The 21,496-nt window shown below is 40.1% G+C and overlaps 1 protein-coding gene across 5 annotated transcripts in view; it reads left to right on the plus strand.

The window, feature by feature from the left end:
- Positions 1-12,388, plus strand: part of Phf8 (PHD finger protein 8) — a 143,808-nt gene extending 131,420 nt beyond the window's left edge. For all 5 annotated transcript variants that reach the window (XM_004873522.4, XM_013068783.3, XM_087189640.1 and 2 more), the window contains 2 exons: positions 8,546-8,882; positions 9,807-12,388. In XM_004873522.4, coding sequence (XP_004873579.1) covers positions 8,546-8,882; positions 9,807-9,895 — 426 coding nt within the window. In that variant the 3' untranslated portion in view covers positions 9,896-12,388. The remainder of the gene's footprint in view (positions 1-8,545; positions 8,883-9,806) is intronic.
- Positions 12,389-21,496: the final 9,108 nt, after the last annotated feature.

A 21,496-nucleotide genomic window follows, 5' to 3' on the forward strand; every position in this document is an offset into this window, starting at 1 on the left:
GGGTGAGGTGGAATCTCAGTGTTGTTTTCATCTGCATCTGTCGAATGACCAGTGACGTTGAACATTTTTTCATATATTTATTTGCTGCTTTTACTTTCTTGTCTGAGAAATGTCTGTTCATTTCAGATGCCCATTTGTGAATTGGGTCTTTGAATTTGGGGAGTCTGGTTTCTTTTAATTCTTTATATATTCTAGACAGTAGACCTTTGTCTGAGGTACAGCTGCTAAAAATGTTTTCCCACATTGTAGATTGTCTCTTAGCTCTGTTCGTGGTTTCTCTTGCAGTGCAGAAGCTTTTTAATAAGATGAGATCCCAGTTGTTGATTCTTTGTGCTAGTTCCCGTGCTACTGAGGTTTTGTTCATAAAGTCTTTTCCTATGCCAATGTCTTCAAGAGTTCTACCTAACTTATCTTCCAGCAAGTTTAGTGTTTCTGTCTTAATATTTAGATCTTTAATCCACTTCAATCTTAGTTTAGTGCATGGTGATAGGTATGGGTCTAGTTTTAAACTTTGGCAGGTTGAAATCCAGTTTTTCCAACACCATTTATTAAATAGGCTATCTTTCCTCCAATGAGGGTGGTTGGCTCCTTTGTCAAAGATGAGGTGGCTGAGTATGTCTGGCGTTGTTTCTGCATTTTCTAATCTATTCCACTGATCCTCAGGTCTGTTTCTTTGCCGGTACCATGCTGTTTTTATCACAGTAGCTTTGTAGTATAGTTTCAAGTTGGGGATTGTGATACCCCCAGCCATGTCTCTGTTGCTTAGAAATGCTTTTGGTATTCTAGGTCTCTTCTTGTTCCAAATGAATTTTTGGATTGTTTTCTCTAGTTCTGTGAAGTATATTGTTGGAATTTCAATCAGCGTTGCATTAAATCTATATAGTAGTTTTGGAAATATGGCCATTTTCGCTATATTGGTTCTTCCTACCCAGGAGCAAGGGATGTCTTTCCTTTTTCTTATATCCTCCTCGATCTCCTTTTTCAGAGTGCTGTAGTTTTCAGTGTAGAGGTCTTTTGCTTCCTTTGTTAGATTGATTCCTAGATATTTCATTTGTTTGGATGCTATTGTAAAAGGAATTGTTTCCCTAATTTCTCTCTCAGTGAGTCTGCTATTTGTGTGCATGAAGGCTGTTGTTTTTTGAGTGTTGACCTTATATCCAGCTATTCTACTGAATCTGTCAATTAAGTGTAGAAGTCTTTTGGCTAAGTTTTTGGGTCTTCTAGGTAGAGTATCATATCATCAGCAAATAATGACAGTTTAACTTCTTCCTTTCCTATCTTTATTCCTTTTATTTCTTTCTCTTTTCTAATTGATGTGGCACAAGTTTCCAGAACTATATATATATTTTTATGAGGTAAGCAATTATATTTAATATTTTCAGTGTATTCCATTGTGCAAAAGAAACATTCTTGGCTAAATAGCTATATGTTACACAGCGCCTTGTGTCTATTCAATAGAGAAACCTACTCACATAGTTCCAGAAACTGAGAACTTGATTCTATGATTCACACATCACATAGCTTCATCATGGAACAAAAACCCAGACTCAAGCACTTAACTCTGTTTTGTGTTCAGGGATGTACTCCTATAGCAATGTGTAAACACCATTTGTAAATAAAATCACACAGCTAACCAGAGAAATTAGCATGGTTCAATAGAAACAAAATAGGTCTTAGGCTCAAGAAGTATAGCTTATTATCTCTCTTTTATAAGCTATGTGATTTTTGACATGCCACTTAATCTCTGACCTATAGTTTTCCCTTGGAAAATGGTCTTTTATATATATGTACACACACATACACACACACACACACACACACATTTTTTTTTTCTTTTCGCACCAGGGATCAAACTCAGGACCTTGCACTTGCATAGCAGGTGCGGTGCCACCGAGCTACATCCTCAGGCCCTCTAAGATATATATTTTGACCTAAATGACAATGTATGGAAATCTATCTACTCTAATAATAGCCAGCTTAGGAACTATGTTTTGTTCATTGTTACACCCTCAGTGACCAGAGAAGTTTCTGGAAGGAGCATGTAATCAAACAATGAGTGAATGAATCATAATTCACCACTTGTCCGTTAGATAGGTGACTTGTCCAAGAAAAGTTAAAGGAACGAAGGACGCTCAGCCAGCCATCTAACTACTAGTCTGGCATATTTTCTCTCCACTTAGCTGAGTGCTTCACAGTTGTTCCCAGCTTTGCTGTACTTCAAGTGAAGAGCCACCAGGAAGGTGCCTTCTATAAGTAATTTTCATGGCCTCTCTCCTCTGTGCACATTCACGTATCCCACACTTCCAGGACAACATCTTTGGTCGCTTTGTCAGGGTAGAACAGCACAGGATAGCTGGCACAGACCCTTCAAGTCAGTCCACAGTGGAGTTACAGCAAGAACAACCCCTGCAAGGAAGGTGGCCAGCTGCTCACTTTACACCTGTGGGCAGGTGACTTAATCTCTTTACACCTCGATTTCCTCACCTTGAATGTGAAGTTGAGTTTCATGAGTTAGGCTCTGTAGAAATATGTTCAGTATAGCAAAAGTATCTTCAATTCAGGCTAGGCATGGTGGCGCATGCCTGTGATCCCAGCACTCAGGAGGCCGAGGCAGGAGGATCACCATGAGTTCAAGGCCAGCCCAGCCTACAAAGTGAGTTCAGGGCCAGCCTAAACACAAACCGAGAACTTGTCTCAAAGAAAAAAAAATTAAAAAGTATCTTCAATTCAGAAATTTGAAGTTTGTTGAATGGCTCAGAATTGTAAGGGCTTCAGGTCTTGCATTAATGACGATTAATTACTGTTAGGCATACACTAGGGGCTAAGTATTGCCTCTTCATTACCCAGTGCAAGCGTGCAGAAGGGAGACAGGTGGCACTGCTGTTCTTTTACACAAGCGCTGACCTCTAAGGGCTAGGATGCAAGAGGAACCGAAGTGGGGCCATGAGAGGAGAGCTTCGTAGCTCACACCGTGCAGCAGGCGAGCGTGTGTGGTGAACTCGGTGGGACTTTCCAGAACTATATTGAACAGGAGTGGTGATAGTGGGCATCCTTGTCTTGTTCCTGATTTTAGTGTAAAAGTTTTCAAATAACACATGCTTATTTGGGGTGGAGAGAAAGGAACCCTTCTCCATTGTTGGTGGGAGTGCAGACTGGTGCAACCACTGTGGAAGTCAGTATGGAGATACCTCAAAGAACTAGGGCTAGAGGTCCCATTTGACCCAGCTATTCCCCTGTTGGGTATCTTCCCCAAGGAATTAAAAGAATCATACCACAGCGATATATGTGCACCCATGTTCATAGCGGCACAGTTTGTAATAGCTAAAGCTTGGAAGCAGCCCAAGTGCCCATCAACTGGAAACTGGATAAAGAAAATGTGGTTTTTTTTATAAAATGGAGTACTCTACTGAGCCATAAAGAACGAAAAACTAGAGTCATTTATAGCTAAATGGATGCATATTGAGGCCATACTCTTAAGTGAAATAAATAGGACACACGTGTAAATACCAAATAGTTTCTCTAGTGTGAGAAACTGATAGTGTAAACAAGGATTAAAATGATTAAAATGAATAATAATTTGAAATAGGAAAAAAGGTCCAAAGACGAAGGAGTGAAGGGAGGGGAAAGGGAAAGGAAAAACTATGAGAAAAAAAAATGGAAATGAAATCTATGTAAATAGGGAAGGGTGGAGGGGGTGAAGGGCACACAGGTAATGGGGAAAAAAATAAGAACCAAGATATATCATGTACAGGTACAAACACCCAATGATAAATGTAAACGAATTGTATACCTAATATGTACCAATAAAAGAATTAAAAATAAGTTTTCAGATTTTGACCATTTAGTATGATGTTGTCTGTTGGTGTTTCATAGATAGCCTCAATCAGGTTGAGATAAAGACCTTCTATTCCAATTTTCTGTAGGGTTTTTATCATGAAAGGGTATTGGATTTTGTCGAATGCCTTTTCTGTGTTTATTGAGATGATCATACGGTTTTTGTCCTTGACTCTGTTAATATAGTGTATTACATTTATTGATTTACAGATGTTGAACCATCCTTGCATCCCTGAGATAAACCCGACTTGGTCAGGGTGTATGATCTTCTTGATGATCTCTGTATTCTGTTTGCCAGTATCTTGTTGAGGATTTTTGCATCTGTGTTCATTAGGGAGATTGGCCTGTAGTTCTCTTTTTGGGTTGTGTCTTTCCCTGGTTTTGGGATCAAAGTAACACTTGCTTCCAGGAATGAATTTGGAAGCCTTGCTTCCCTTTCAATTTCCTTGATGAGTTTAAAGAGTAATGGCATTAGTTCTTCTTTAAATGTCTTGTAGAATTCATCAGTGAAGCCATCAGGACCTGGGCTTTTCTTTGTTGGTAAATTTTTTATTACATTTTCAATTTCACTCATTGTAATTGGGTGTTTAGAATTTCCATAACTTCTTCATTTAACTTTGGCAATTTGTATGTATCTAGGAATCTGTCCATTTCTTCTGTGTTTTCCATTTTATTAGAGTATAGGTTCTTGAAGTAGGTATTGATGATCCTCTAGATTTCTCCTGGGTCTGTTGTGACTTCACCTTTTTCGTTCTTAACTGCATGGATTTGAGCCTTTTCTTTCCTTTTTTTGATAAGATTGGGTAAGGGTTTATAGATTTTATTTTTTCTTTCGAAAAATCAACTCTTTGATTCATTAAACTTTGTGGTTTTTTTGGTACTGGGGATCAAACTCGGGTCCTTGCGCTTGTGCAGCAGGCGGCAAAAGCACTGAGCTAAATCCCCAGCCTCATTAATTTTTTTTTGTATCATTCTCTTAGTCTCCATTGCATTGATTTCTCCTTTGATCTTTACAATTTCCTTTCTTGTATGAGCTTTGAGTTTGTTATGCTCTTCTTTTTCTAGGAGCTTGAGGTTCTGCATCAGGTTATTTACCTGAGTTTTCTCTGTTTTCCTAATATGGACATTCACTGCTATGAATTTCCTGCGTAGAACTGCTTTCATTGTGTCCCATAGATTCCTGTATGTTCTACTGACATTATCATTTACTTTTAGAAACTATCTAATTTCTTCTTTAATTTCCTCTGTGATGCCTTGGTTGTTCAGGAGGGTGTTATTCAATTTCCATGTGTTTGTGGGAATTTTGTGGTTTCTTATGTTATTGACCTCCAATTTTATTTCACTATGGTCTGATAATATACAGGGGATAACTTCAATTCTTTTACATTTACTTAGACATGTCCTATGAGCTAGCATGTGGTCTATTTTGGAGAATGACCCGTGTGCAGCTGAAAAGAATGTGTATTCTGATTTTGTGCCATGGAACACTCTGTAAACATCTATTAAGTCCATTTGTTCAATAACTTGGTTCAGTTCTAAAATTTCGTTAATTTATTCTCTAATCTGTCTATTTGTGATAGTGGGGTATTGAAGTTCTCCATTACAGTTGTATTAGTGCTTATTTGGTTTTTCATGTCCATTAATATTTGTTTTGTATAGTTGGCCTTCGTATTTGGTGCATATATATTTAGGATTGTCATTTCTTCCTCTTGGATTGTTCCCTTCACAAGGATGTAGTGACCATCTTTATCTCTCTTAATTAGTTTTGGTTTGAAATCTACTTTGTCTGCTATAGGGAACAGGGAAAGGGGACGTTACTAGAACCTCTGCAGTAAGTCCTAGTCTTCTGCGAGCCACGGCAGCACAAGGTGAATTATAGGAAAGGTAGAAAAATGAGACTGAGAAGAAGCTGAGCTTTGGGTCTGATCAGTGCTGCTCTGGGAGGCAAAGACGAAAGCCCCCAGCTTACCGCAACTTTTATTCAGTACATCAGGAGAAACAAATGTAACAAATGACTTTCAGAGAGTTCAGTACATCCTGCATAAATAAGATGGTAACAGTCCAAGAACAATGAGGCACTGAGTAGATGTTTCTTCCTCCCAGGATGTTTTCAGCCCCCAGGGTGTTTCTTGTCCTGGAGAATCACAGCATCACCTGATCATTGAGGTCTCAGTTGTGATCGGAGGCCAAAATGGAATTATGTCTTGGAATTCCATAGCTGGGCTGTAGGCAAGAGAACTAGGTTAACCAAATGATTTTTCCCTAAAATTATGTAGCATTGCTCCTGACAGTCTGCAAATAAGATTACTACCCCTGCTTTTTTCTGTGTTCCTGTGGCGTGGAGAACTGTTTTCCATCCTTTTACATTCAGTCTATGAATTTCTTTTTGAGTTAGGTGTGTTTCTTGTATACAGCATATTGCTGGACTTTGCTTCTTAATCCATTCTCCCAGTCTGCTTCTTTTGATTGGTGCATTGGGGCCATTAACATTGAGAGTTATAATTGATAGATATTGACTTATCCTTGTCATGATGTTTTGCTGTTGTTGGCTCTTTTATTTATTTTTTCCCCCTTTCCCTTTAGTTTCTTTACCTGGTGGCTTCCCTCTGTTGGGCCTCATGGAGTTGTATCGCGCATTGTTATTTTATGCCTAGGGATACCTGGTGGGGGCAAATAGCCGTGGAAAAGCACACTGCCACAGGATGAGCGCTTCAGTTCCTCACACAGGAGAAGCCTTCTTACTAATGACATGAGTCCATAGAATTTGGCCTCATGCCTGAGAACATTAATGCTTACCTCCCCTTAAATCTAGTTCTTTTGTCCGAAGAAAATTTAAAATGGTTGCAAATGCTGCCAGATCTCTATCAATAAATATTGCACCAGTTTCGTCCCGAAGTGTTGAGATTCTTCCACTCACCAAACTGGAAAAAAAAGAATCTGGAATCCACATAAGAGTTTGTTTTGAGGTACTAAATCGGATGCCACCCACGTTCAGCTACACGATCTTCGGGTCGCTGCCGCAGTGCCCTCCTGCCATCTCCGCGGCTCCGGAGCCCTGGCCCAAGGCGGGGCTACAGGGCCACGGGCGGAAGTGGCCGGGTGGATGGGGTGGACGGGGTGGCCGACGCCAGGTGCGTCCCAGGCGCTGCTCCAGGTGGCCAGGAGGCCTGGCTTTCCGGGCTAATAGCTTTTTGAACAAGGAAATTGGCAAGGTATAAGTGGTCCCGTTGCAATACAGTCTAGTCATTTATACAAGTATCTGAATAAACTATATGTGAAAGAAATTGGCAGCAAAGGCAGTAAAAATTAAGCTGTGTAGTCTAGATATGAAGAGATAATTTCTGGAGTCAGATGAGAGAAAAGGGGACAAATGCTATTCCTGGTATGAGTGAATAGTAGTATAGCTGAGAAAAGATACTGAAGCCAAATGGCTTGGGTCTGAATCCCAGCTCAGCCACTTATGATCTTGTAACCTTGGGAAAAGAATCTTTACCACAGATTCTTTGTCCTTAAAATGGGATTTTAATTCTTATTTCTCAAATTTAAGTATTAAATGAGTAATTACATAACAGTGCCTGGCATGTATTACTAATATTATTATTCTTAATGCCCAGAAATTGCTATGGTAGCTGCAGCCTGTCAGATACTCTGAAGGCAGGACTAGGCTCGTGTTGCTAAGAGAAGGCAAAGAAATGTAATCACTGAATTGGTCTGTGTGACTTATGTAGCATTTCAGACGGTGAAGTCGTTGACATGTTCTCAGCACTACCTTTCCAGGTTCTCAGGGCTCCAGATGCCCACTATACAGGTACCCACTATACAATGGATAGTATATCCACAGAGCAATGAGTGGATAAAACCCAAAATATTGGGAGAAGTGATTTGTTCCTCTCATCTGTAATTGAGGTTTTTAGACCTGGTGACCTAAAAGATTAACAAGTCCTGTGAAACAAGAAAAAGACCATTAAGAGGAAGAAAAACCATTGTAAGAAATAAAGATAGAATAATCATTTACCATTTGTTGAGTTCCTATTATATGCTGTGTATTTTTACATCATTAATTTATTTAATCTTTCTAACAACCATGAAAAGCAAAGTTTACATGAACACGCTGAGAACAAAGTCATTCAGTTTAGGGAGCACAATCCTTGATTTCAACTGAAGTTTATTAACAAAGCTAATACTCTCAGATGTTCCAGTTTGAGAAGTTTGCAGGGTGTCTTCAGATAGACCTGATTAAATACAGGACTCAACTACTTTACAGCTGTAAGGCTTCGGGTTCAAATTGCACCTTGGTTTTTTTGTAAAAAGATTTTTCTTTCTTAGGGTTATTATGAGGATTAAATAAGATAATACTTATAAAGTACCTCAGCTGAAGATGTAAATTTAGTTGTTATTAGAAGTGTCCCTGGTCCACTTCATCAGTGGCAATGCTAGGACCAAAACTGAAGTTTCTAAACTCATTTACAGATCTCTTGCCACTGTACTGATAAGTGACAGTGATGAATTAAGGATGAGTGGTACCAAAGAGATCATCTCAGGTATTGGAAGCTTTGTGTGTTACATGTACATCCATCCCAGCTAGACTTGCAGGGGTTGGGGAGGGGAGTGACAGGTTGTAGAACTGTATTGATCATTGTCTTGTTCCTTTTCTGGGAAGTTGTCTTTTCTTCACTCCTGAATCTCCTTTCGCTCATGGCTTGTGTTTCAGGAGCTGCAGAAGGCCCAAAAGAAAAAATACATCAAGAAGAAGCCTTTGCTGAAGGAGGTAGAACAGCCTCGCCCTCAAGACTCCCATCTCAGTGTGACAGTACCAGCTCCAGGAGTGGCTACTACGCCCCACCCTCCTACTTCCTCCTCACCCTTGCCTCCTCCTGAGCCTAAACAAGACACTCTGTCAGGAAGTCTTGCTGACCATGAGTATACTGCTCGACCTAATGCCTTTGGAATGGCCCAAGCAAACCGCAGCACCACACCCATGGCTCCCGGTGTCTTTTTGACCCAGCGGCGCCCTTCTGTTGGCTCTCAGAGTAATCAGACAGGACAAGGTATAATGGACATATTATGGTAGAAATGAAAGATCTTAGGGCTACCTTATCCAATCCCAAAGTGATTTAGTAAATGAGAACACCAGGGAGGGACACTGAAGGTCAACCTGAGGTCCTTGGACTTGATCTCCTCAGCATGGAGGCAGTGACTGATTTTTAAGTAGAGACAAGATTAGGTTTAGGTTTTAAAAAATGCTTCTGATGGCCAGAGTGGAGGGTGGCCTGGCTGGAGGTGAGAAATCTAGAAAGGAGGCACACACATAGATACAGACAGGAATGAAGTGATACTAGAGCTCTGGCAGAGTTAATGGAAAGGGAGGAAGTAAGCTGATCAAATATGAAGACAGTACAGTAGGACATGGGAAGTGATCTGATGTGGGGAGAAAGAAAGGCAAGGGAGAATTAGGGGTCTCAAGCCCTACTTTCCTCTGCTTTGTCTCTTAAAGCACAGTCTCTGTAGAGTACATAGTTCAAGGGTGCTGGCATTGGCATGATGTTGGGGGTTGGTGGATATGAGGGTTTCTAATGAAACAAGGCCCGGGGGTGGCAGTATGAAAGGCACTGGGCTATAATCACTAACAAGGTACCTGTCTAACCTTGATAGGCATGATGAGGACGCACTTATGCTTCCCTGCATAGTTTTGGAAGGAAAATGATTGGGACCAAAGAAATCATCAGGGAAACAGCTAGACAAATGATAAGCAGGGAGTCTACAAATGCCATAGGAAGTCAGAGGAGGAAAAGCCAAGGCATGTGATATTGGATGGAAATAGTTAAGGAGGGCGTCTGACCCAGTATAGTCTAAGGATAAAGAAACTTTGTGGGGAGAGAAGCAGAGGAGGGAAGATGGCCTCAGAACAGTTGGTGCTGGAGTTGATATTAAACCCCTTGCCATACTCTGCTTACTTTTCCTTTTCCTTACAGGAAAGCGTCCCAAAAAGGGCCTGGCCACAGCAAAGCAGAGACTTGGCCGTATCCTGAAAATCCACAGAAATGGCAAACTACTTTTGTGAGCCGAGCCCCCATGTGTCCCAGCTCTCACCTTTCACCCCCATTGCCTTCTCCATTGTCAACTCTTGGGGCACTCCTGGATCCTGTCTGCCCCAGACAAGGTGCTGAGGCGCATTGTCCTGCTTTCTTGGGACTGACCAAAGGCACGGGCCCCTCCACCGACTTCCTCAATTCCTTTTCCCACACCTGCTTATGAGCATCCTGCCATCCTTTTCCATACCCAAGTAGCATGTAAATGGGAGCGGTTTCCAACTGATAACAGCTAATTTTTCTGCTCTAATCCATTTCCCTCTTACCTGCCTTGTCTGTCCTTTACTGTCCACCATCCTTCCTCCCCCAAGGTGGAAGGCAGGATGAGGAAAGGCAAGAAGATAGTATGGGCTTCTCATTATTTCTCTGGCCATGAAGTGGGAGGTCCAGTGCTCAATATTTTCTGCAACTCCAGCCCTGTCTCTAGAAGCCTGCCGACTTCCACCTATTCTTCTGTCCCCTTCTACCCTCCAGTCCAGTGGATGTGCCCCACCTCCAGATTCGTTCCTGGAAGAAGGCTATGTTCTCTGCCCCTTCTTGCCAAATGCTTCATGGAAAAAAAGAGGGCCTGGAGTTTCCTTTCTTCCCCACTGTGGGCCATTTCTGGAGGTGGCCTAGAAAGGCTGACTTCATTTATCCTTGGAAAGAAAGGAGATTCCTGTCACTTTTTGAGGTAAGGAGAGGATAGACATCCACTCCTTTGACCATAATTTTTTTTAACCCATTGGAGGAAGCTACTTTTGGCTGGCTACACATGAAGCCCCTGTCCCAGAGTGAACTCCAGGGATTTGCCTGGATTTTGAGGTCCTGCATAGCATCATCTATGTGGCTGTTACTGGGGTCCAGCAGGTGAAAAAATGTTTCCCAAAAACCTGAAATTATCTGCCACTGAAATTACCCTGGCTCTGCAGCCTCCTTCCTCTGTCTGTACCATGGAACGGAGACTGGACCTTTTGAAGAGGATGTGGTAGAACAGCCTACTCCCTAGATCCTCCTGTCAGAAATCTCCATGCTTCTTTACCCACCTGAGGTCTGGGTCTGAAGAAGACCTCAGGACTCAAATCTTTAGTTCCAGGCCTTTGTATTCCAGACCCCAGATCACTGTTCAAGTAGAATGCAGATGGCCATGCATGAGCCCAGGCCTAGGAGAAGAGATGCCCATTTATGAAGGAGCAGACCAACTGATCCACCCTACTCTTTTCTTTGTGGGTTATCTCCATTGTCCAGACAGTGGCCCCCTCCTCCCTCTTGTCTTGCCTCACTGGCAATCTGGGCTTGTGGAGAGTGTTTCCTCCCCCAACTCATTTTGGCACTGCCAAAATGGCATGTATCCTCTATCCTCTATCCTCTCCTCCAGCCTCACCCCAGCTTGCCTAGTGCTTCTGGGGAAGTTTTACAGCTACCATCCAAGCCACAGGGAATTTATGAGACTTCCTTTGACTTCTTTGTGTCTGTAGTTTGTCTTTCTCCATAGCCCCACCTCTACTGTCTTTCCTTGGAATCAGGAGTCCCTTAGACCTTTTTTTTTTTTAACCTTGGGGACCCCAGGTCCCAAGCAGTCCACCATCTAGTCACACCAAAGGCAAAAAGCCTTGCTACCTCCCCCCCTAGTATATGAGGTCCCTACTTTCCTTCCCTCAATTTCTACCCAGCTTTGCTTATCTTGGGGATTTTAAGGCAGCAGAGGGTAGTGAGAGAAGGGCAGGAGAAGCCTCTGTTCCTCTGTAGGCAACTGCCTGACTAGACACTGACTGCTGTCACCAGGTCCCCAGTCCTTTCGCCTATTAACATCCCCTCTTGATCTTTCAAAGGCAGCTAATTGCTAACAGAAATGCCTGATTCTGGGCCTCTTTCCCCTCTGTTTCTCTGTTAGAAGTTTCTATGGAGATGAAACCCAGCCTCCATTTCCATTTGCCTGGGTTCATTTAGTTTAGTTGGGTTCTTGGAACCTCCTGTTTGTTGTTTTGTTCATGTTTCCAATGAAAAGCAGGTTTACCCTTAGCGTTATGCTTTTCCAAAGAGGCTAGTGTGTTTCTGTTTTGTTTTTTAAATGTTTCAGATTCTAAGTGAAGTGAGTTGGGGAGGGGTTGGAAGTTGTAGTAACCAAGGTTTAGAACATGGTGAGTTAGTTACCTCTGATCTTTAATCTCCAGCAGAAAGCTGGGAGAAGGATAGGGGGCAGGGAGAAAGGATTTCTATTCACCCTTAATATATTTTTACAAGAAAGCAAACAATTTAAAAACAAACCCACTGCTTCTGTACATGTCTAAATATATTTTTAGAAGTGGGTAGGATTGTGACTCTGATGCAGGGCCTTTTTATAAATAGGTTAGAGTAGCATCATCCAAACTTCTCTGTTGTTTTTTTTCCCCCCTGTTTTTTCTTATGTTGTGTTACTAATGTAATTTATATTTTTTTTTTAGATTCTTCCTTTCCTATAGAGATAAAAGTGATTTATCTTGGCAGTTGCTTTCCTTGGCATTATTTGTGTGGGTGTGTGGGTGTGTGGGTGGTGGTGTGGTGGTGTAGTGTTAAGGAGTGCAGGAATGACACCTTGTCATTGTCTCTCCCTCAGTATATTGTCAGGGCATTTCCTTGGTGCCCAACCTTATATCTGAGGTGGGAAATGAACAGAATCACTGCCCAAACAATTCACACACCTCAGGATAAAGTTCAGACACCTGTGGCAGTAAGCGAGAAAGAATGCAGCAATTCAAAGGAGCCTAACAAGTTTGACGGAAAGGTTTTCCATAGCTTCCATGGACTGTTTTTTTCTTTTTCAATTTAATTTTATTGGTACATTTTACGTATACAATATAATGACATTTATCATTGGAAATTTGCACCTTTGCATAATCTCTCTTGGTTCTTATTTTAACCCCTTCCCCTACCCTCCCTTCAACCCCTCCATCCCTTCCTATTTACAAAGACTTCGTTTTCATTTTTTCATTTTCTCATATTAATTCCACTCCTTTCCTTCTTTTCCCCTCCACTTCCTAATTCCCCTTCCCCTTTGCCCCTTCCTGTTTTACATTGTCAATTATACCTTTTAGTCCTTATTTACACTTTCAGTTTTTCACACTAAAGAAACTATTTGGTATTTACACATGTGTCCTATTTATTTCACTTAAGAGTATCGCTGCAATGTGCATCCATTTAGCTATAAATATTTCTGATTTCTCATTTTTTATGGCTGAGTAGTACTCCATTTTATTAAAAAACCACATTTTCTTTATTCAGTCTCCAGTTGATGGACATTTGGGCTGCTTCCAAGTTTTAGCTGTTACAAACTGCTCCTATGAACATGGGTGCACATATATTGCTGTGGTATGATTCTTTTAATTATTTGGGGAAGATACCCAGCAGTGGAATGGCAGGGTCAAATGGGACTTCCAGTCCTAGTTCTTTGAGGTATCTCCATACTTATTTCCACAGTGCTTGCACCAGGCTACACTCCCACCAGCAGTGGAGCAGTATTCCTCTTTCCCCACAGCCCTGACAGCAACCAATAGGTTGGTTTCATGATAGCAGCCATTCTTTCTGGAGTGAGGTGGAATCTCAGCATTATTTTCATTTGCATCTTTTGAATGAACAGTGGTGTTGAACATTTTTTCATAAGTTTATTTGCTATTTCTGCTTCTGAGAAATATCTTTTCATTTCAGATGCCCATTTTTGGATTGGGTCTTTAAATTTGGGAGGTCTGATTTTTTAAAGTTCTTTATAGATTCTAGATAGTAGACCTTTGAGGAACAGCAGGTGAAAATTTTTTCCCACATTGTGGGTTGTCTCTTCACACTGTTGGTGGTTTCTCTTGCTGTGCAGAAGCTTTTTAGTAATAAGAGATCCCACTTGTTGATTGTTTGTGCTAGTTCACGGCCAACTGAGGTTTTGTTCATAAAATCTTTCCCTACACCAATGTCTTCAAGAGTTCTATCTAATTTCTGTTCCAGCCGGTTCAGCATTTCTGTTTTAATATTTAGATGTTTAATCCATTTCAATATTAGTTTAGTGCATGGTGAGAGATACAGGTCTAGTTTTAGTCATTGGCACCAATTTTTCCAGCACCATTTATTAAAGAGGCTATCTTTCCTCCAGTGAGGGTGTTTGGGTCCTTTGTCAAAGATGAGGTGGCTGAATGTGTCTGGAGTTGTTTCTGCAACTTCTAATCTGTTCTGCTGGTCTTCAGGTCTGTTTCTTTGCCAGAAAGAAATGCTGTTATTATCACAGAAGCTTTGTAGTATACTTTCAAGTTGGGGGTTGTAGTACCCCCTGCCATGTCTCTGTTACCTAGAATTGCTTTTGCTATTCTGGGTCTCTTCTTGTTCCAAATGAATTTCCAATTGTTTTCTCAAGGTCCATGAAGTATGCTGCTGGGATTTCAATTGGGATTGCATTGAATCTATATAGCAGTTTTGGAAGTATGGCCATTTTCACTATGTTGACCCTTCCTACCCAGGAGCAGGGGATGTCTTTCCATGTTCTGATATCATCTTCAATCTCTCTTTTTAGAGTGCTGTAGTTTTCAGAGAAGAGGTCTTTGATTTGTTTTGTTAGGTTGATTCCTAGGTATTTCAGTTTCTTGGGTGCTATTGTGAAAGAAATTGTTTGCCCTATTTCTCTCTCAGTGAGTCTCTTGTTCATGTAGAGGAAAGGTATTGAATTGTGTGTGTTGACCTTGTGTCCAGCTACTTGACTGAATTTGGTTATTCAGTCTAGAAGACTTTTGGTGGAGTTCTTGGGGTCTTCTATATAGAGTATCATGTCATCTGCAAATAATGACAATTTGACTTCTTTTCCTGTCTTTATTCCTTTTCTTTCTCTTGTCTACTTGCTGTGGCTAATGTTTCCAAAACTATATTGAACAAGAGTGGTGATAGTGGACATTCTTGTCTTGTTCCTGATTTTAGTGTGAAGGATTTCAGTTTTTGACCATTTAGTATAATATTGGCTCTTGGTTTTTCATAGATGGCTTTTATCAGATTGAGGTGTAGAGACCGTCTGTTCCAATTTTTTATAGGGTTTTTATCATAAATGCATGTTGGATTTTGTCAAATGCTTCTTCTGCCTGTATTGAGATGATCATATGGTTTTTGTCCTTGGCTCTATTGATATAGTGTATTAAATTGATTGATTTGTATATGTTGAACCATCCCTGCATCCCTGGGATGAATCCCACTTGGTCAGGGGGTATGTTCTTCTTCATGATCTTCTGTATCCTTTTTGCCAGTATCTCATTAAGGATTTTTGCATCTATAGTTATTAGTGAGATTGGCCTATAGTTCTCTTTTTCGGTTGGGTCTTTCTCTGCTTTGAGGAACAAGGTGATGCTTGCTTCTGGGAATGAATTCGGGAGTATTGCTTCCCTTTCAATTTTATTGAAGAGTTTAAACAGTGGTGGCAGTAGTTCCTCTCTAAATGTCTTGTAGAATTAAGCAGTGAAGCCATCAGGACCCGGGCTTTTTTTACTTGATAAGTTTTGAATTATGTTTTCATTTTAATTGATTGATACTGGGTTGTTTAGAAGTTTTAGGACTTCTTTGTTCAACTTTGGTAATTCATATATATCTAGGAATCTGAATTTCTTCTGTGTTTTCCATCTAATTGGCGTATAGGTTCTCGTATAGGTACTGATGATCCTCTAGATTTCTGCTGGGTCTGTTGTAATTTCATCCTTTTCTTTCCTTTTCTTGAAAAGGTTTGCTAAGGGTTTGTCAATTTTGTTGATTCTTTCGAAGAACCAACTCTTGGCTTCATTGGTTTTTTTGTATTGTTCTCTTAGTCTTCATTGCATTGTTTTCAGGTCTGATCTTTATAATTTAATCTCTTGTATGAGCTTTGGGTTTGTCCTGCTCTTCTTTTTCTAGAAACTTGAGGTTCAGCATCAGGTTGTTTAATTGGGCTCAATCTGTTTTCCTAATATGAGTATTCACTGCTATGAATTTCCCTCCTAAGACTGCTTTGAGCATGTCCCATAAATTCTGATTTACCTCATAAGACACTTTCGTTGTGTCCCATAGATTCCGATATGTTGTATTGTCATTATCATTTAATTGAAGGAACTCTGATTTCTTCTTTAATTTCCTCTGTGACCCATTGGGTATTCAGAAGCGTGTTGTTCAATTTCCATGTATTTATGAAATTCTTGTGGTTTCTTTTGCTATTGATCTCTAATTTCACCGCACTATGGTCTGATAATATACAGGGGATAACTTCAGTTCGTTTGCACTTACTGAAACATGTTCTATGACCAAGAGGGTGGTCTTTTTTTGGAGAATGACCCATATGCAACTGAAAGTGATGTGTATTCTGATTTTGTGTGATGGAACACTGTAAACATCTGTTAAGTTCTTTTTTTCAAGAATTTGATTGAGTTTTAGTATTTCATTGCTTATTTTTTGTCTAGTTTATCTATTTGTGATAGCGGGTATCTAGGTCCCCCACTACTATTGTATTAGTGCTTATATGATTTTTCATGTCTGTTAGTATTTGTTTTATATAGTTTGGTGCACTAGTGTTTGGTGCATATATATTTATGATTGTTGTCTCCTCTTGGAATGTTCCCTTTACAAAAATGTAGTGTCCTTCTTTGTCTCTTAATCAGTGTTGGTATGAAATCCACTTGATCTGCAAAGAGGATAGCTTACTCCTGCTTTTTTGGGGGTTCCTGTTGCATGGAGTATTGTTTTCCACCCTTTAACTTTCAGTGAATGAGTTTCTTTTTGAATTAAGTGTGTTTCTTGTATGCAGTATATTGTTGGATCTTGCTTCTTGACCCATTCTGCCAGTCTATTTCTTTGATTGTTGAAGTGATACCATTAACATATATGGTTATAACTGATATGTATTGATTTATCATTGTCATGACTTTTTCTTTTTGTTGGATTCTCCCCCTTTGCGTTTAATTTCTTGTCGTGCCTGATGGATTCATTCTGCTGGGATTCCTGGGGTTGTGATCCTTGTTGTCTTCCTAGAATATTGTCTAAAATTTTTTGGAGTGCTGGTTTGCTATTCATGAAGTTCCTAAGGTGCTCTTTGTCATAAAAGTATCTTATTTCTCCATCAAGTTTGAAAGATAGTTTTGTACAGTACAATCTGTGTTGGAGGCTGTTTTCCTTAGGGCTTGCAATTCCTCACTCCAAGCTCTTCTTGCCTTGAGGGTTTGCGTTGAGATGTCTGCTGTGATTCTGATGGGTTTTCCCTTCTTTGTATGTGATTTGTTTCTTTTCTCTTAACTGCTTGTAAAATTTTGTTCTTCTGTTGTGTTTCTGGAATCTTAACAATTATATGCTTATGTGTAAATTTTTTTGATGAAGGCTAAGTGGAATCCTATCTGCCTCACTTATCTGTATGTCAAGTTCTTCTCCCCTGCTTGAGACGTTTTCTGCCATCACTTCTGTGAACAGTTGTTTTATGTCATCTACACTGTCTCCTTTTTCTTCATTGACTCCAATCAGTCTTATGTTATTCTTCTTTGCATTGTCCAGCAGCTGCTGGATTGATTTCTAGTGGTCCCTTACAATTTTAAAGAAATTTTTCTTTGCCTCATCACTAATTGCAATCTTATCTTATATATCTGAAATTGTGTCCTCACGTTTCGCCTATTCTGCTGCACAAACTTGCCGTGGAGTTTTAATCTCCTGGAAATCTGTTTGCCTCTGTTTTATGGATTCCATTTGTTTCCTGTGTTGGGATTCCATTATGTTCCTCAGCTCCTCTTATTTTTTTTATCTGTGTCCTCTCTCGATTTATTAATCACTTCTTGCACTATGGGCACAATCTCTGCTGTTATCTCAGAAATTATTTCTGATTTCATTTTTTTCCAGATCCTCTTCTGTTGCCATTTCAGGGAGACCGGGTAGTTGAGTATCAGAGTGTTCCATGTTGTTTCCCTTTGGGGTTGCTGAAGGTGATCTTGGAAATGTGGCTTTGAGGCTTGTTTATATGTCTTCTCATTTTTGGCCGGGGGTTGTTGCTGGCACCCGCGAGGCTTATCTCCTCTGTGCTGGGAGTGGTGGTATGGTGGTTGGAAGCCTCCTCCTCTGGGCTCCATGGACTGTTTTTACTGACTATACCTGTGTTATCTTTCTGTGACTGGTATTTTTTGTTTCCCTTTCTTTCTCTGACTTTTCCAAATGCTTGTGGTGCTGTGCTTTGGGACAGTGCAAGCGATGGAGTATAATAATCAGAGCTAATACATCATGCTCATTTCTTTCTGCCAGTCATTGTTCTTAGTGCTTTATGTATATTGAATTGTTTCATCCTACCAATGAGAAAACAGGCAAAATAACTTTCTAGCATCACACAGTAAGTTCTGGGTCTAGCCTGGTTCTAGATTCTGTGTTTTAAAAAAAATTTTATTGGTACAATTTAAATATACATAACAATCACATTCATCAAAGGGAATTTGTACCTCCATATGGTATATCTTGATTCCTTTTTCTCCATATTCCTCCCCTCTCCTCCCCTCCTTTATTTACAAAAGCTTTGTATCCATTATTTTCCTTTTTTTCTCATTTTTTTCTTTTCCCTTCCTTTTTCTCCCCTTCCCCTTCACAGTTTCCCCTTCCTTTCAATCAGTTTCTTCTTATTTCATATTATCTGTAATACATTTTGGTCCTTATTTACTCTTTCAGTTTCTCACACCAGAGAGACAAAGCGATGTTTACACATATGTGTCTGATTTATTTCACTTAAGTGTATAGTTTCAAGTTGCACCCGTTTAGCTATAAATGTATCAAGTTTATCTTTCTTTATGGCTGAGTATTACTTCATTGTATACGACAGCCCATCTTTTTTATCCATTCATTGGTTGATGGGCATTTGGTTTGTTTCCAAGATTTAGCTATTACAAACTGTGTCTATATAAACATGGGTGCCCATATATCATTGTGGTATGATGCTTTTAATTCTTTCGGGAAGATACCCAGCAGAGGAATGGCTGGGTCAAATGGGACCTCTAATCCTAATTTTTTGAGGAATCTCCACACTGATTTCCACAATGGTTGCACCAGTCTGCACTCACACCAGCAGTGCACCAGGGTTCCTTTTTCCCCACAGCCCCACCAGCATTTGTTGTTCGTTGATTTCTTGATATTAGCCATTCTTTCTGGGGTGAGATGGTATCTCAGTGTTTTAATTTGCATCTCTTGGATGACCAATGATGTTGAACATTTTTTTATATATTCATTTTCTGTTTGTACTTCTTTATCTGAGAAATGTTTGTATTTTAATGCCCATTTTTTAATTGGGTCTTTAAATTTAAGGAGTCTGATTTTTTTTTGTTCTTTGCATGTTCTAGATGGTAGTCCTTTATCTGGGAGACTACTGACTAAAATTTTTTCTCACTCTGTGGGTTGTCTCTTCACTCTGTTGATTTCTTTTGTGGTGCAGAAACTTTTTAGTAGGATGAGATCCCAGTTCTTGATTCTTCACGCTATTTCCCGTGTAGTTTGGGTTTTGTTCATGAAGTCGTCGCCTACTGTGACCTCAAGAGTTCTACCTATTCTCTCCCAGAAGATTTAGTATTTCTGTTTTAACATTTAGATCTTTGATCCCTTTTGATTTTCATTTAGTGCATGTTGAGAAACAGCATTCCTGTACACAAATAGCAAACTCACTGAGAAAGAAATTAGGGAAATAACACCTTTCACAAAAGCATCAAAAAAAATGAAATACTTAGGAATCAATCTAACAAAGAAATAAAGGAGCTATACACATTGAAAATTACTGTACTTTGAAAAGAAGATGGAAGAGGATTTCAGAAGATGGAAAGGTATCCCTTACCTCTTGGATAGGAAGAACCAGCATACTGAAAATGGCCATACTCCCAAAATTGTTATACAGATTTATTGTAATCCCAATCAACATACCATTATCATACCTTGCAGAACTAGAGAAAACATTACTAAAATTCATTTGGAACCAGAAGAGACCTAGAATAGCAAAAACAATTCTGGGCAGGGCAAGGGGCATCACAATTCCTAACTTGAAATTATACTACAGAGCTTCTGTGATAAAAGCAACATGGTACTGGGGGAAAAAAAAGACCTGAGTATCAATGAAACAGACTAGAAAATACATACGGAAAAACCCCGAACACACTCATCTTATCTTTGATAAAGGGGCCAAATACGTTCACCAGAGGAAAGATAGCCTCTTTAGTAAGTGGTGCTGGAAAAACTGGCTTTCTACATTCCGAAGATTAAAACTAGAATCTGTGTTCTTATCACCCTATTCTGCCTCCCTCTCACTGGTAACCATGACCCTTGTATTCAGTACCTTTTAGGTGTTGGGCATTGGATTAAGAGATTTTACTTAGTATATGTCATTTAATTTCTGCTGACAACCCAGTGAGGTAATAAACCCTATTTTTCATTTAAAGAGAAAGAAACTTGCCGGTGGTCTTCCCCTGTAGCATCTGCCCAATGCTAAAACTCATATTCTTTTACTGTATTAGAAAATCTAAGTTTCAGTCACACAACAGATACTTATTGAGCACCTGTTGTATGCAAGTTACAACACTGAAAGTTATGTTCTAAGGAGAGCCACCAGAATTTGGAGTCTCACGTTCAAATTCACCACCATCCTCTTTGTGCCTGGGGGCAGGCTGATTATTATATCTGGTCACCTGTAAAAGAAAGAATTTGAACTCAATCAAGATTTCTCCCTCCTGGAGATCCTGCTTCTTTGAATTTGGGGTGAGACTAGCTGGATTTGACACCCACTTGTTATATGACCTCTTCTAGCTGGCACAATCTGAGTCTTCAGTATCAGGCAAGGTTTGGATAAAGAAACTTACTTGTGATGCACCAGGAAGTCTTATCTCCTGGCAGATGATAGTGAAAGCTACCTGGGAGGCTGAAACAGGAGAGTTCAAGGCCAGTTTGGGTCATTTGGTGAGAACCTGTCTTGAAAGAAGTATTGGTGATGTAGCTTAGTGGTAGAGTGTTTGTTTTACACGTGTGATGCCTTGGGTTCAATCCCTATTACCTTAAAAAAAAAGATAAGACTTAGGAGTTTTTTCAGAAATGGTCAGTTGGGTTCTTTTGTCAGCAACTCCCATCCTTCTCTGAAGGGACAAAGCACTGTCACCACCCTCAGTTTAGAAGATAAGCTAGAGTCTCATTCACTTTACTTCCTGGTCCAGACAGGAAGTACCAGCATGTGAGAGACAGTTGTCTAAAATTTGGGAGGAGAACAAGGCACCTAAACTCAGTCTTCCCTCTTAAACAGAGTAGAAAGTTTATAGGACTTGTTGCTAAGAATTGTCTTTTTCAATGACTAACCCAGTAATTTGGGGTGAATGTCTTAGTCCATTTGGTGTTGCTACAACAAAATATTTGAGACTGGATAATTTGTAAAGAAAAAAAGCCTGGTGTCGTTCATGCCTGTAATCCCAGCACCCTGGGAGGCTGAGGCAGGAGGATCATAGGTTCGAGCTCAGTCTGGGCAATGTAGTGACTTAGTGAACCCCTGTCTCAAATAAATGAACTAAGAGCTTGGAGTGTAGTTGAGTGTGAAGGCCTTGGATATAATCCCCAGGACCACCAAAAAATTTTTATTTTAGTTTATG

This window comes from Heterocephalus glaber, unplaced genomic scaffold (assembly GCF_053883595.1).
Source record: "Heterocephalus glaber isolate CG9 unplaced genomic scaffold, H.glaber_assembly_v1.0 deba00001545, whole genome shotgun sequence".
NCBI lineage: Eukaryota > Metazoa > Chordata > Mammalia > Rodentia > Bathyergidae > Heterocephalus > Heterocephalus glaber.